Source organism: Salmo salar, unplaced genomic scaffold (genome assembly GCF_905237065.1).
Source record: "Salmo salar unplaced genomic scaffold, Ssal_v3.1, whole genome shotgun sequence".
Classification (NCBI taxonomy): Eukaryota; Metazoa; Chordata; class Actinopteri; order Salmoniformes; family Salmonidae; genus Salmo; species Salmo salar.
This window is the reverse complement of record NW_025549157.1, coordinates 264,525-276,773: the sequence shown is the minus strand read 5'-3', so window position 1 is coordinate 276,773 and position 12,249 is coordinate 264,525. Positions and strand designations below refer to the sequence as shown.

The 12,249-nt window shown below is 40.3% G+C and overlaps 1 protein-coding gene across 1 annotated transcript; it reads left to right on the top strand.

Moving 5' to 3' along the window:
* Nucleotides 1–911: 911 nt before the first annotated feature.
* On the top strand, nt 912–10,344 carry LOC123735860 (zinc finger and SCAN domain-containing protein 2-like). Its single transcript, XM_045713061.1, has 2 exons — nt 912–1,208; nt 9,584–10,344. The coding sequence occupies exons 1-2, from the start codon at nt 920–922 to the stop codon at nt 9,934–9,936; spliced, it is 642 nt and encodes a 213-aa protein (XP_045569017.1). The 5' UTR covers nt 912–919; the 3' UTR covers nt 9,937–10,344.
* Nucleotides 10,345–12,249: the final 1,905 nt, after the last annotated feature.

The following is a 12,249-nucleotide window of genomic DNA, read 5'->3' as shown; positions in this document are numbered from 1 at the left end:
GTATTTCAGATCAATTTGATGTTATTTTAATGGACAAAAAAAGTGTTTTTCTTTCAAAAACAAGAACATTTCTAAGTGACTCCAACCTTTTGAACGGTAGTGTTAATCCTTTTAGAATAAGGATGTAATGTAACAAAATGTGGAAAAAGTGAAGGGGTCTGAATACTTTCCAAATGCACTGTATTGTTACACCATGTAGGAGCAGTATAGACCTAGTCTGTTCATTATATACATCTACATGATGTATTGTTACACCATGTAGGAGCAGTATAGACCTAGTCTGTTCATTATATACATCTACATGATGTATTGTTACACCATGTAGGAGCAGTATAGACCTAGTCTGTTCATTATATACATCTACATGATGTATTGTTACACCATGTAGGAGCAGTATAGACCTACAGTAGCTGGCTACTTATTTATATGTTGTTTGACTGAATGAAACTGCCTTAAATGTGCTGTAGTAAACATGTTTTATTCTCACTAATCAACCAACACATTCCTGTCTTTGTATGTCTCAATATAATAGTATTATTTAATTAAATTCATGTAAAATAATATTTGTCTGAAAATAAAATGTGATCCTCAACTGCGTTTCCCTCCAGTCAGAAGACGGCGATGTGCGTCTTTCAGGCGATTCTGCAGCGTGACGTATAATCTAGTGGACGGTTCTTCATAAACAGCTCGTCAACCACCTCGGTAGCTTGCTAGCCAACATAGCCGAAAGATTCAAGCTATTTATACGCTTTCGGTCTATATTACCTACTGTGTTTTAGACACACTTCTGTCGTATCTACTTGTTAACCTATTTAATTTAATATTACGTTATTTTTTATTAGTCAGCTATAGTAGCTGGCTGGTTAAGTTAGCATTAGCCTAGTCGCTCATGATAGCTAGCTAGCTAACATCCCCGAACATGAGCTCCCTAAACTACTCCCCTCCTGTTAAAGAAGAGGAGGTCTGCTGGACGGAGAAAGAAGCTCTGGGGCTGAACATTGTCGTGAAAGAGGAGAAGGAAGAGGAGGATCTTACAGTAAAACAAGAAGTAGAGGGTGAGGCTGTTACAGTGAAAGAAGAAGAGAAAGACGTTTCAGTTAAACAAGAGGAAGAAGAGGATGATGCTGTTTTTGGAGTGAAGAAGGAAGGAGAGATTACTGTCACATTGGAAGATGAAGAGAAGGAGATAGGAGATCTGAGTAACACCAGTAAGTACCGCCTTCAATTAGTTTTTAACTTTGGATATTCGGAGTTGGCTCGTCAATACCTCTTCAACGGAGGGCCCTGGGATGATGACTGATATGTCTAGAATCAGACGACGTAGAGACAAGCTACCCCTTGTTTTCTCCGTTCCGTCTCCAAAAAGTGACTTAACATATATATTTGAGGAGGGTCTATCTGCTGACCGCAGACTGGGGGCCACGGCATGTAGTGATTTTAATGTAGTGATGTTTTACTACACACCGTTCCCCCCATTAGAGCCATGTGAGAGTTGGGTTGGCTACACCAAAGATTATGGATATACTGACAAGATGTCTCTCCGTCCTAACAAGGGGAGTCGTTGTCCACAAAGCTGCACTGCGGGTCTTCTAGCTCCCGTTTATCTTTTCTTTGGATTGGTGGATACATCTTATTATTGTAATCTATTGTTTATATTCTGAGGGTTGTTGTCGTCAACCGCCTGTATTCAATGGAGAGAGATGCTAAGCTACTAGCATGAATATGCATAGCGATCTGGAGACAACTCCAATAGTGTTTTTATCAAAGTTGTCGATATGTCACGTGTCCACGTAACAACTTAATCATTACGAAACTTCTGTTAGATCAAGTAAACCTCACGTAGAAAATACGCCATTCATTTTGTTATTGACCAAATTCAACACTTTCCACATTGGGTTGATAATTGTTTCCACTTGGATACAACCTACTGTAACCTACTGGCATGACCTAGAGAGATACAACCTACTGTAACCTACTGGCATGACCTAGAGAGTTACAACCTACTGTAACCTACTGGCATGACCTAGAGAGATACAACCTACTGTAACCTACTGGCATGACCTAGAGAGTTACAACCTACTGTAGCCTACTGGCATGACCTAGAGTTACAACCTACTGTAACCTACTGGCATGACCTAGAGAGTTACAACCTACTGTAACCTACTGGCATGACCTAGAGAGATACAACCTACTGTAACCTACTGGCATGACCTAGAGAGTTACAACCTACTGTAACCTACTGGCATGACCTAGAGAGTTACAACCTACTGTAACCTACTGGCATGACCTAGAGAGTTACAACCTACTGTAACCTACTGGCATGACCTAGAGAGTTACAACCTACTGTAACCTACTGGCATGACCTAGAGAGTTACAACCTACTGTAGCCTACTGGCATGACCTAGAGAGATACAACCTACTGTAGCCTACTGGCATGACCTAGAGAGATACAACCTACTGGCATGACCTAGAGAGTTACAACCTACTGTAACCTACTGGCATGACCTAGAGAGTTACAACCTACTGTAACCTACTGGCATGACCTAGAGAGTTACAACCTACTGTAACCTACTGGCATGACCTAGAGAGTTACAACCTACTGTAACCTACTGGCATGACCTAGAGAGTTACAACCTACTGTAACCTACTGGCATGACCTAGAGTTACAACCTACTGTAATGACCTAGAGAGATACAACCTACTGTAACCTACTGGCATGACCTAGAGATACAACCTACTGGCATGACCTAGAGAGTTACAACCTACTGTAACCTACTGGCATGACCTAGAGACACAACCTACTGGCATGATCTAGAGAGATACAACCTACTGTAGCCTACTGGCATGACCTAGAGAGATACAACCTACTGTAACCTACTGGCATGACCTAGAGAGTTACAACCTACTGTAGCCTACTGGCATGACCTAGAGAGATACAACCTACTGTAACCTACTGGCATGACCTAGAGAGTTACAACCTACTGTAACCTACTGGCATGACCTAGAGAGTTACAACCTAATTTAACCTACTGGCATGACCTAGAGTTACAACCTGCTGTAACCTACTGGCATGACCTAGAGAGTTACAACCTACTGTAAACTACTGGCATGACCTAGAGAGTTACAACCTACTGTAACCTACTGGCATGACCTAGAGAGATACAACCTACTGTAACCTACTGGCATGACCTAGAGAGATACAACCTACTGTAACCTACTGGCATGACCTAGAGAGTTACAACCTACTGTAACCTACTGGCATGACCTAGAGAGATACAACCTTCTGTAACCTACTGGCATGACCTAGAGAGATACAACCTACTGTAACCTACTGGCATGACCTAGAGAGATACAACCTACTGTAACCTACTGGCATGACCTAGAGAGTTACAACCTACTGTAACCTACTGGCATGACCTAGAGAGTTACAACCTACTGTAGCCTACTGGCATGACCTAGAGAGATACAACCTACTGGCATGACCTAGAGAGTTACAACCTACTGTAGCCTACTGGCATGACCTAGAGAGATACAACCTACTGGCATGACCTAGAGAGTTACAACCTACTGTAACCTACTGGCATGACCTAGAGAGTTACAACCTACTGTAGTCTACTGGCATGACCTAGAGAGTTACAACCTACTGTAACCTACTGGCATGACCTAGAGAGTTACAACCTACTGTAACCTACTGGCATGACCTAGAGAGATACAACCTACTGTAACCTACTGGCATGACCTAGAGATACAACCTACTGGCATGACCTAGAGAGATACAACCTACTGTAACGTACTGGCATGACCTAGAGAGTTACAACCTACTGTAACCTACTGGCATGACCTAGAGACACAACCTACTGTAGCCTACTGGTATGATCTAGAGAGATACAACCTACTGTAGTCTACTGGCATGACCTAGAGAGATACAACCTACTGTAACTTACTGGCATGACTTAGAGAGTTACAACCTACTGTAGCCTACTGGCATGACCTAGAGAGATACAACCTACTGTAACCTACTGGCATGACCTAGAGTTACAACCTACTGTAACCTACTGGCATGACCTAGAGAGTTACAACCTACTGTAACCTACTGGCATGACCTAGAGAGTTACAACCTGCTGTAACCTACTGGCATGACCTAGAGAGTTACAACCTACTGTAACCTACTGGCATGACCTAGAGAGATACAACCTACTGTAACCTACTGGCATGACCTAGAGAGATACAACCTACTGTAACCTACTGGCATGACCTAGAGAGATACAACCTACTGTAACCTACTGGCATGACCTAGAGAGTTACAACCTACTGTAACCTACTGGCATGACCTAGAGAGATACAACCTACTGTAACCTACTGGCATGACCTAGAGAGATACAACCTACTGTAACCTACTGGCATGACCTAGAGAGTTACAACCTACTGTAGCCTACTGGCATGACCTAGAGTTACAACCTACTGTAACCTACTGGCATGACCTAGAGAGTTACAACCTACTGTAACCTACTGGCATAACCTAGAGAGATACAACCTACTGTAACCTACTGGCATAACCTAGAGAGATACAACCTACTGTAACCTACTGGCATGACCTAGAGAGTTACAACCTACTGTAGCCTACTGGCATGACCTAGAGTTACAACCTGCTGTAACCTACCTGCATGACCTAGAGAGTTCCAACCTACTGTAACCTACTGGCATGACCTAGAGAGATACAACCTTCTGTAACCTACTGGCATGACCTAGATATATATTCTAGGTCATCTAAGCATTTCTAAACTTTTTTTCTAACTTTTATGGGGAATTGTGATGTCTTTATGAGGTATTGTCTGAAAATTGATAATTGAAAAAAAAATATATATAATAACCAAATATGTAAAAAGGGAAGGGGTCTGAATGCATGTATGTTGTATGTTCTAGGGCAGATTTAAAAAAATAGTATTTTCTTTCTACCAATTGATTGGTTGAAATGTTATGACGTGTATTTGTTCATATAGACACACCCCGTGTGTTTAATAAAATCAACTGTATGTGCAGAACTTGAATTGAACTGATGCTTCAAGCGTTTGATTAAATAATTAACACACACAAATGACTTGAGGAAGCCAGAGGTCAATATAACCAGAAGAAAATAACCAATTCCCCACCTGCTGCTGGCCTTCGTTAATTCTGACATTATGCTCCTGAAGTTTCCGGTAAAATAGGCAAACTTTTTCCATTTCCGTTTGAAGTGCCAATTTATCTTACCATTTCTACCGATCTGCATGCCAGTTATGAACGAGTTACAACACCTGTTTGGCTCCTCCACTTCCTGGGTCGGTGAAGTGAGGTATTACATTTAAGGATTAAATCATTTAAGGAATATATCCAAGTCTCACGCTCATCACCTGTGGAATGCGGGGCTTCCAGCGAGGTGTGGATTTAACCTGTTAGGGCTAGGGGGCAGTATTTACACGGCCGGATAAAAAACGTACCCGATTTAATCTGGTTACTAATCCTATCCAGTAACTAGAATATGCATATACTTATTATATATGGATAGAAAACACCCTAAAGTTTCTAAAACTGTTTGAATGGTGTCTGTGAGTATAACAGAACTCATATGGCAGGCAAAAACCTGAGAGATTCCTTTACAGGAAGTGGCCTGTCTGACCATTTATTGGCTTTCTTTGACATCTCTTCCCAAAACAAAGGATCTCTGCGGTAACGTGACACTTCCCACGGCTCCAATGGGCTCTCAGAGCCCGGGAAAAACCTGAATGACGTAATTCAAAGCCCTGGCTGAAACACACGAGCGCTTTTGCTAAGTGGTCTATCAGAGGACAAAGGGCTTAGGCTCGTGCACTGGCCTCCCCCGTCTTTCTGTTTTTCCCTCTATTTACCGAAACGTAGATTCCCGGTCGGAATATTATCGCTTTTTTACGAGATAAATTGCATAAAAATTGATTTTAAACAGCGCTTGACATGCTTCAAGTACGGTAATGAAATATTTAGAATTTTTTGTCACGAAATGCGCCATGCGCACGACCCTTATTTACCATTTCGGATAGTGTCTAGAACGCACGAACAAAACGGCGCTGTTTGGATATAACGATGGATTATTTGGGACCAAACCTACATTTGTTATTGAAGTAGAAGTCCTGGGAGTGCATTCTGACGAAGAACAGGAAAGGTAATAACATTTTTCTTATAGTAAATCTGATTTTGGTGAAGGCTAAACTTGCCGGGTGTCTAAATAGCTAGCCCGTGATGGCTGGGCTATGTACTTAGAATATTGCAAAATGTGCTTTCAGCAAAAAGCTATTTTAAAATCGGACATATCGAGTGCATAGAGGAGTTCTGTATCTATAATTCTTAAAATAATTGTTATGCTTTTTGTGAACGTTTATCGTGAGTAATTTAGTAAATTGTTAGTAAATTCCCCGGAAGTTTGCGGGTGGTATGCTAGTTCTGAACGTCACATGCTAATGTAAAAAGCTGTTTTTTGATATAAATATGAACTTGATTGAACAAAACATGCATGTATTGTATAACATAATGTCCTAGGTGTGTCATCTGATGAAGATCATCAAAGGTTAGTGCTGCATTTAGCTGTCTTCTGGGTTTTTGTGACATTATATGCTAGCTTGAAAAATGGGTGTCTGATTATTTCTGGCTGGGTACTCTGCTGACATAATCTAATGTTTTGCTTTCGTTGTAAAGACTTTTTGAAATCGGACAGTGTGGTTAGATTAACGAGAGTCTTGTCTTTAAAATGCTGTAAAATAGTCATATGTTTGAGAAATTGAAGTAATAGCATTTCTAAGGTATTTGAAAATCGCGCCACAGGATTCAACTGGTGCCACCTAGCCCAGAGAGGTTAATAGTATGTTGTACCTAGTTTCCCTCCTTCAGGGAACAGTAGTTATAGTCATAACGTGTGGATTTAATAGTATGTTGTACCTAGTTTCCCTCCTTCAGGGAACAGTAGTTATAGTCATAACGTTAAGCTTGTCATATGATGAACTTTAACTTAAATACTGGATCTTGCTGTCGGACAGTTTTTTTGTATTCAGATCGCTGAAATGCTCTCTACCTACGTAACATTTAGTGTCTCCTTATGTTACGCTGGGAAAACAGTTTTCATGGGCACAGAAATCCTAAATCATTTCAGTTTACTAAATCCAATGGTTCTAACCGAGAGTCACCTTAACTTTATTGACAACTCCCAAATGGATACTGTCATTAATGCGGTTCTTAAATAATTATGCATAATACTTAATACTGTAGCTGTTTAGTTACAGTCACATGTTCAACTATCATCAGCTGATCCAGGAAATCATTTTCTGCATGCCAGTCAAATGTAGTTCTTCATTCATTACACCGGTAAAGACAGTTATGCCGTGCTCCACGTTGGATCCAACATCCCAAACAAATCGATATTTATAATGTGTTGTCTACTTGATTTACAGTAGGGTCTCGTTAGTCCGTTTGGAAACGGAGATACTTAGCTCATAATGTGTAGAGATCTGTTCCTTGATGGATAGGCTATTGTACAACACACAGAGCTATTTTCCTTTATTCAGGACATTTAGAATGACAACACATTACAGAGTAGCCTAGTGGGATTATTCACAAAATTATCTGGTGATCAGGTTATGAATTGTCATGACAAAGACATTTTAGTCTCCTTGTTTCACCTGAAATATTAAATATATAGTCCTAGGTCTATGTTATTGTTAGGTGAAGTTATGGGTCCTACAGTAGGTGTATGTTATTGTTAGGTGAACTTATGGGTCCTACAGTAGGTCTATGTTGTTGTTAGGTGAACTTATGGGTCCTACAGTAGGTCTATGTTGTTGTTAGGTGAAGTTATGGGTCCTACAGTAGGTCTATGTTATTGTTAGGTGATGTTATGGGCAAATTTGGCAAATACTTAGTGTACAACCCTCTGTCAGGCTGATGGCAAAGCTAGCCAAAGAGCATTTTACAGGTTTAAGTGTTTATGTATAAAGCAGTTGATTTGCTACAACAACACAAACAGGACATTCAAACAAGCGTTACAATTATAATCCAAAAGTAATGTGAAATGCACTCATAAACAACCTGTAAATGGAGGCTATTTTTGCAGTCAGCCTATGAGAACTCCCCCGAGTTTTCCCCCACGGTGGTGAGTTAGTGAATAGACACAGAGCTTAATGTGAGTTTCCTTCAGTAGCACACCTGATAGTGCGCTGTAATATTCAGAATGCCTTGTGAAAAACTAAAATCGTCGCTCACCATTTTTTCTCCAGGCAGAGAGAAAAACTACATCCATAACTAGTGGTTTCCTCATTACCAGATATACTACATCCATAACTAGTGGTTTCCTCATTACCAGATATACTACATCCATAACTAGTGGATTCCTCATCACCAGATATACTACATCCATAACTAGTGGTTTCCTCATTACCAGATATACTACATCCATAACTAGTGGTTTCCTCATTACCAGATATACTACATCCATAACTAGTGGTTTCCTCATTACCAGATATACTACATCCATAACTAGTGGTTTCCTCATTACCAGATATACTACATCCATAACTAGTGGTTTCCTCATTAGCAGATATACTACATCCATAACTAGTGGTTTCCTCATTACCAGATATACTACATCCATAACTAGTGGTTTCCTCATTACCAGATATACTACATCCATAACTAGTGGTTTCCTCATTACCAGATATACTACATCCATAACTAGTGGTTTCCTCATTACCAGATATACTACATCCATAACTAGTGGTTTCCTCATTACCAGATATACTACATCCATAACTAGTGGTTTCCTCATTACCAGATATACTACATCCATAACTAGTGGTTTCCTCATGACCAGATATACTACATCCATAACTAGTGGTTTCCTCATTACCAGATATACTACATCCATAACTAGCGGTTTCCTCATTACCAGATATACTACATCCATAACTAGTGGTTTCCTCATTACCAGATATACTACATCCATAACTAGTGGTTTCCTCATTACCAGATATACTACATCCATAACTAGTGGTTTCCTCATTACCAGATATACTACATCCATAACTAGTGGTTTCCTCATTACCAGATATACTACATCCATAACTAGTGGTTTCCTCATTACCAGATATACTACATCCATAACTAGTGGTTTCCTCATTACCAGATATACTACATCCATAACTATCGGTTTCCTCATCAGCAGGCAGGTGTTTCTGCAAGTGTTTTTGCAAATTGTGTGTGCATCGCCCTCGTGCCGCAATTTTAGCAAACACAGAAAGGGGCCAAAATTTGACACCAAAAGTCGTCTGGCACACTGCTTAGGATTTCAACAACTTTAATAACTTATTTCTAGCCTACAAACATCATGTTACTACTAATGTGAAAACAAGACAAAAAAATATGACTATTCTTGCTCATTTTAAGGCAAATATCAAATAATTTTAACATTCATTACAGATGTCAATTGTTGTCCAACATCATGGCTCCGCTGTTGGCATCACCTTTTACAGTGGATTTCTGCTGTTGTGGGCCTTTAACCATCTGTCTGACTTTGTTGTTCACACAGGAGAGATACTTCTCTATCTTGGGTCCTCTGGGGAGCCTCAACAACCTCTTGATGCTGAAGAGGCAGAGAAGAGTCTCTCCAGATCAGAACACCTCAAGAAACACCTGCAGAGACGAAGATCTCTCACATGGAAATCTTACTGCAAATCTTCATCGGAACTTAAAATACACCAGCGAGTACACACAGGAGAGAAATCTCACCACTGTTTTGATTGTGGGAAGAGTTACTTAAGATCAAAATCGGCCAAACCCTCCCCTAACCCGGACAACGGTGGGCCAATTGTGTGTCGCCCCATGGGCCTCCCGGTTTCGGCCGGCTGCAACAGAGCTTGGACTCGAACCCAGAATCTCTAATGGCACAGCTTAAGCCACTTGCTCACCATTTTTGCTCCAGGCAGATATACTACATCCATAACTAGCGGTTTCTGCATTAGCAGGGAGGTGTTTCTGCAATCAAATTGTGTGTGCATCGCCCTTGTCGCAATTTTAGCAAACACAGAAAAAGGTGCTTATATTTGAGAACAAAAGTGGCCTGGCACACTGCTTAGGAGTTCAACACCTTTTACTTATTTCTAGTTACTACTAATGTGAAAACAAGACTAAATATGACTATTGTTGCTCACTTGACTGTCTTAAGACAATTGTCAAGTAATTTTAACATTCATTACAGACGTCAATTGTTGTACAGTATCATGGCTACGCTGTTGGCATCACCTTTTTCAGTGGATTTCTGCTGTTGTGAGCCTTTAACTATCTGTCTGACTTGTTCACACAGGAGAGAGACGTGACTATCATGGATCCTCTGGGGAGCCTCAACATCATGATGCTAACGAGTCAGAGAAGAGTCTGTCCAGATTCTATCACCTCAAGAAACACCAGCAGAGACCCACAGGGAAGAAATCTATCTGCTGCTCTGACTGTGGAAAACATTGCAAATCTTCATCAGAACTTAAAATACACCAGCGAACACACACAGGAGAGAAATCTCACCACTGTTTTGATTGTGGGAAGAGTTACTTAAGATTAAAAGCACTAAAAGTACACCTGAGAATTCACACTGGAGAGAAACCTTACAGCTGTGATCAATGTGGGAAGAGTTTTACTACATTTAGCTATCTGACTATACACCAGAGAACACATACAGGAGAGAAACCGTACAGCTGTACTGAATGTGGGAAGAGTTTTACTCAGTCAAGCAACCTGTTATCACACCAGAGGATACACACAGGAGAGAAATCTTTTAGTTGTAATCAATGTGTGAAAAGTTTTATTTCATCTAGTTACCTGACTGTACACCAGAGAACACACACAGGAGAGAAACCTTATAGCTGTGATCAATGTGGGAAGACTTATATTTCATCTTGCCATCTGACTAGACACCAGCGAATACACACAGGAGAGAAACCTTATAGCTGTAATCAATGTGGGAAGAGTTTTACTCGGTCAGACAACCTGATATTACACCAGAGAACACACACAGGAGAGAAACCTTATAGCTGTGATCAATGTGGGAAGAGTTTTACTACATCTGGCTCTCTGACTCTACACCAGAGAACACACACAGGAGAGAAATCATAGCTGTGATCAGTGTGACAAGAGATTCTCCGATAAGACATCTGATCAAACATCAGAAAATACATGAAGGAGTTGTTTCATGATATCAATGATATGTCACAATGTAGAATGTTTTAACATTGTAGTAGGAGTATTTTAATAATGTCACAATGTAGAACCCTAAACGTTTGTCCCCTGTTCTATTGATTTCAACATGATATGGATATTAGCCTCAGGGGGAAATCCAGGCTCTGAAATGGAAGAGTTACTATTTATGAGATTTAATAAAAAGTGACTAACAAAAAAGAGTTGTGTTACACTTACCATGTTGGTGACCCACTGGAATCAAAATGTATCTGGCTGTTTTCTACAAGTTGTTCTCTAACCAGTGATGTACACATTATTCCCAGATTCTGTGTGGTTTTTGAGCTGTTCGTTTTAACAGGACATGCAACCTCATCTCCCTCCTCTCGGTACAATTGATTTCAACATGATATCGATGAGTTATGACAAATAAGTGTTGTGTTCCTTTGTTTACCGACCCCTAAATTTAACTGCATCACTTCAAAATGTAGCTGACTGTCTTCTGCAGGTTGTCCTCTAACCAGTGAGGTGAAAGATATCTCCATTTCCAAGTGTTTTTTTTTTGTTGTGTTAGTTTCAGGAGCAGATTCAACCTGATTTCCCCCAAATGGATATTAGATTTGTGTTTGTAGCTAGTGCGTTGCTATGGATCTTTATTTATTTTGACTGCACGTTTTTCCGTATTGGAGATACATTTTGTTTGGGCTCGTTCCAAGGGGACAAGAGTTCTAGAAGCTAGTGAGTTTAAGGAAGATGAGAGTTCTAGAAGCTAGTGAGTTTTAGGAAGACGAGAGTTCTAGAAGCTAGTGAGTTTTAGGAAGACGAGAGTTCTAGAAGCTAGTGAGTTTTAGGAAGACGAGAGTTCTAGAAGCTAGTGAGTTTTAGGAAGAGGAGAGTTCTAGAAGCTAGTGAGTTTTAGGAAGACGAGAGTTCTAGAAGCTAGTGAGTTTTAGGAAGACGAGAGTTCTAGAAGCTAGTGAGTTTTAGGAAGAGGAGAGTTCTAGAAGCTAGTGAGTTTTAGGAAGACGA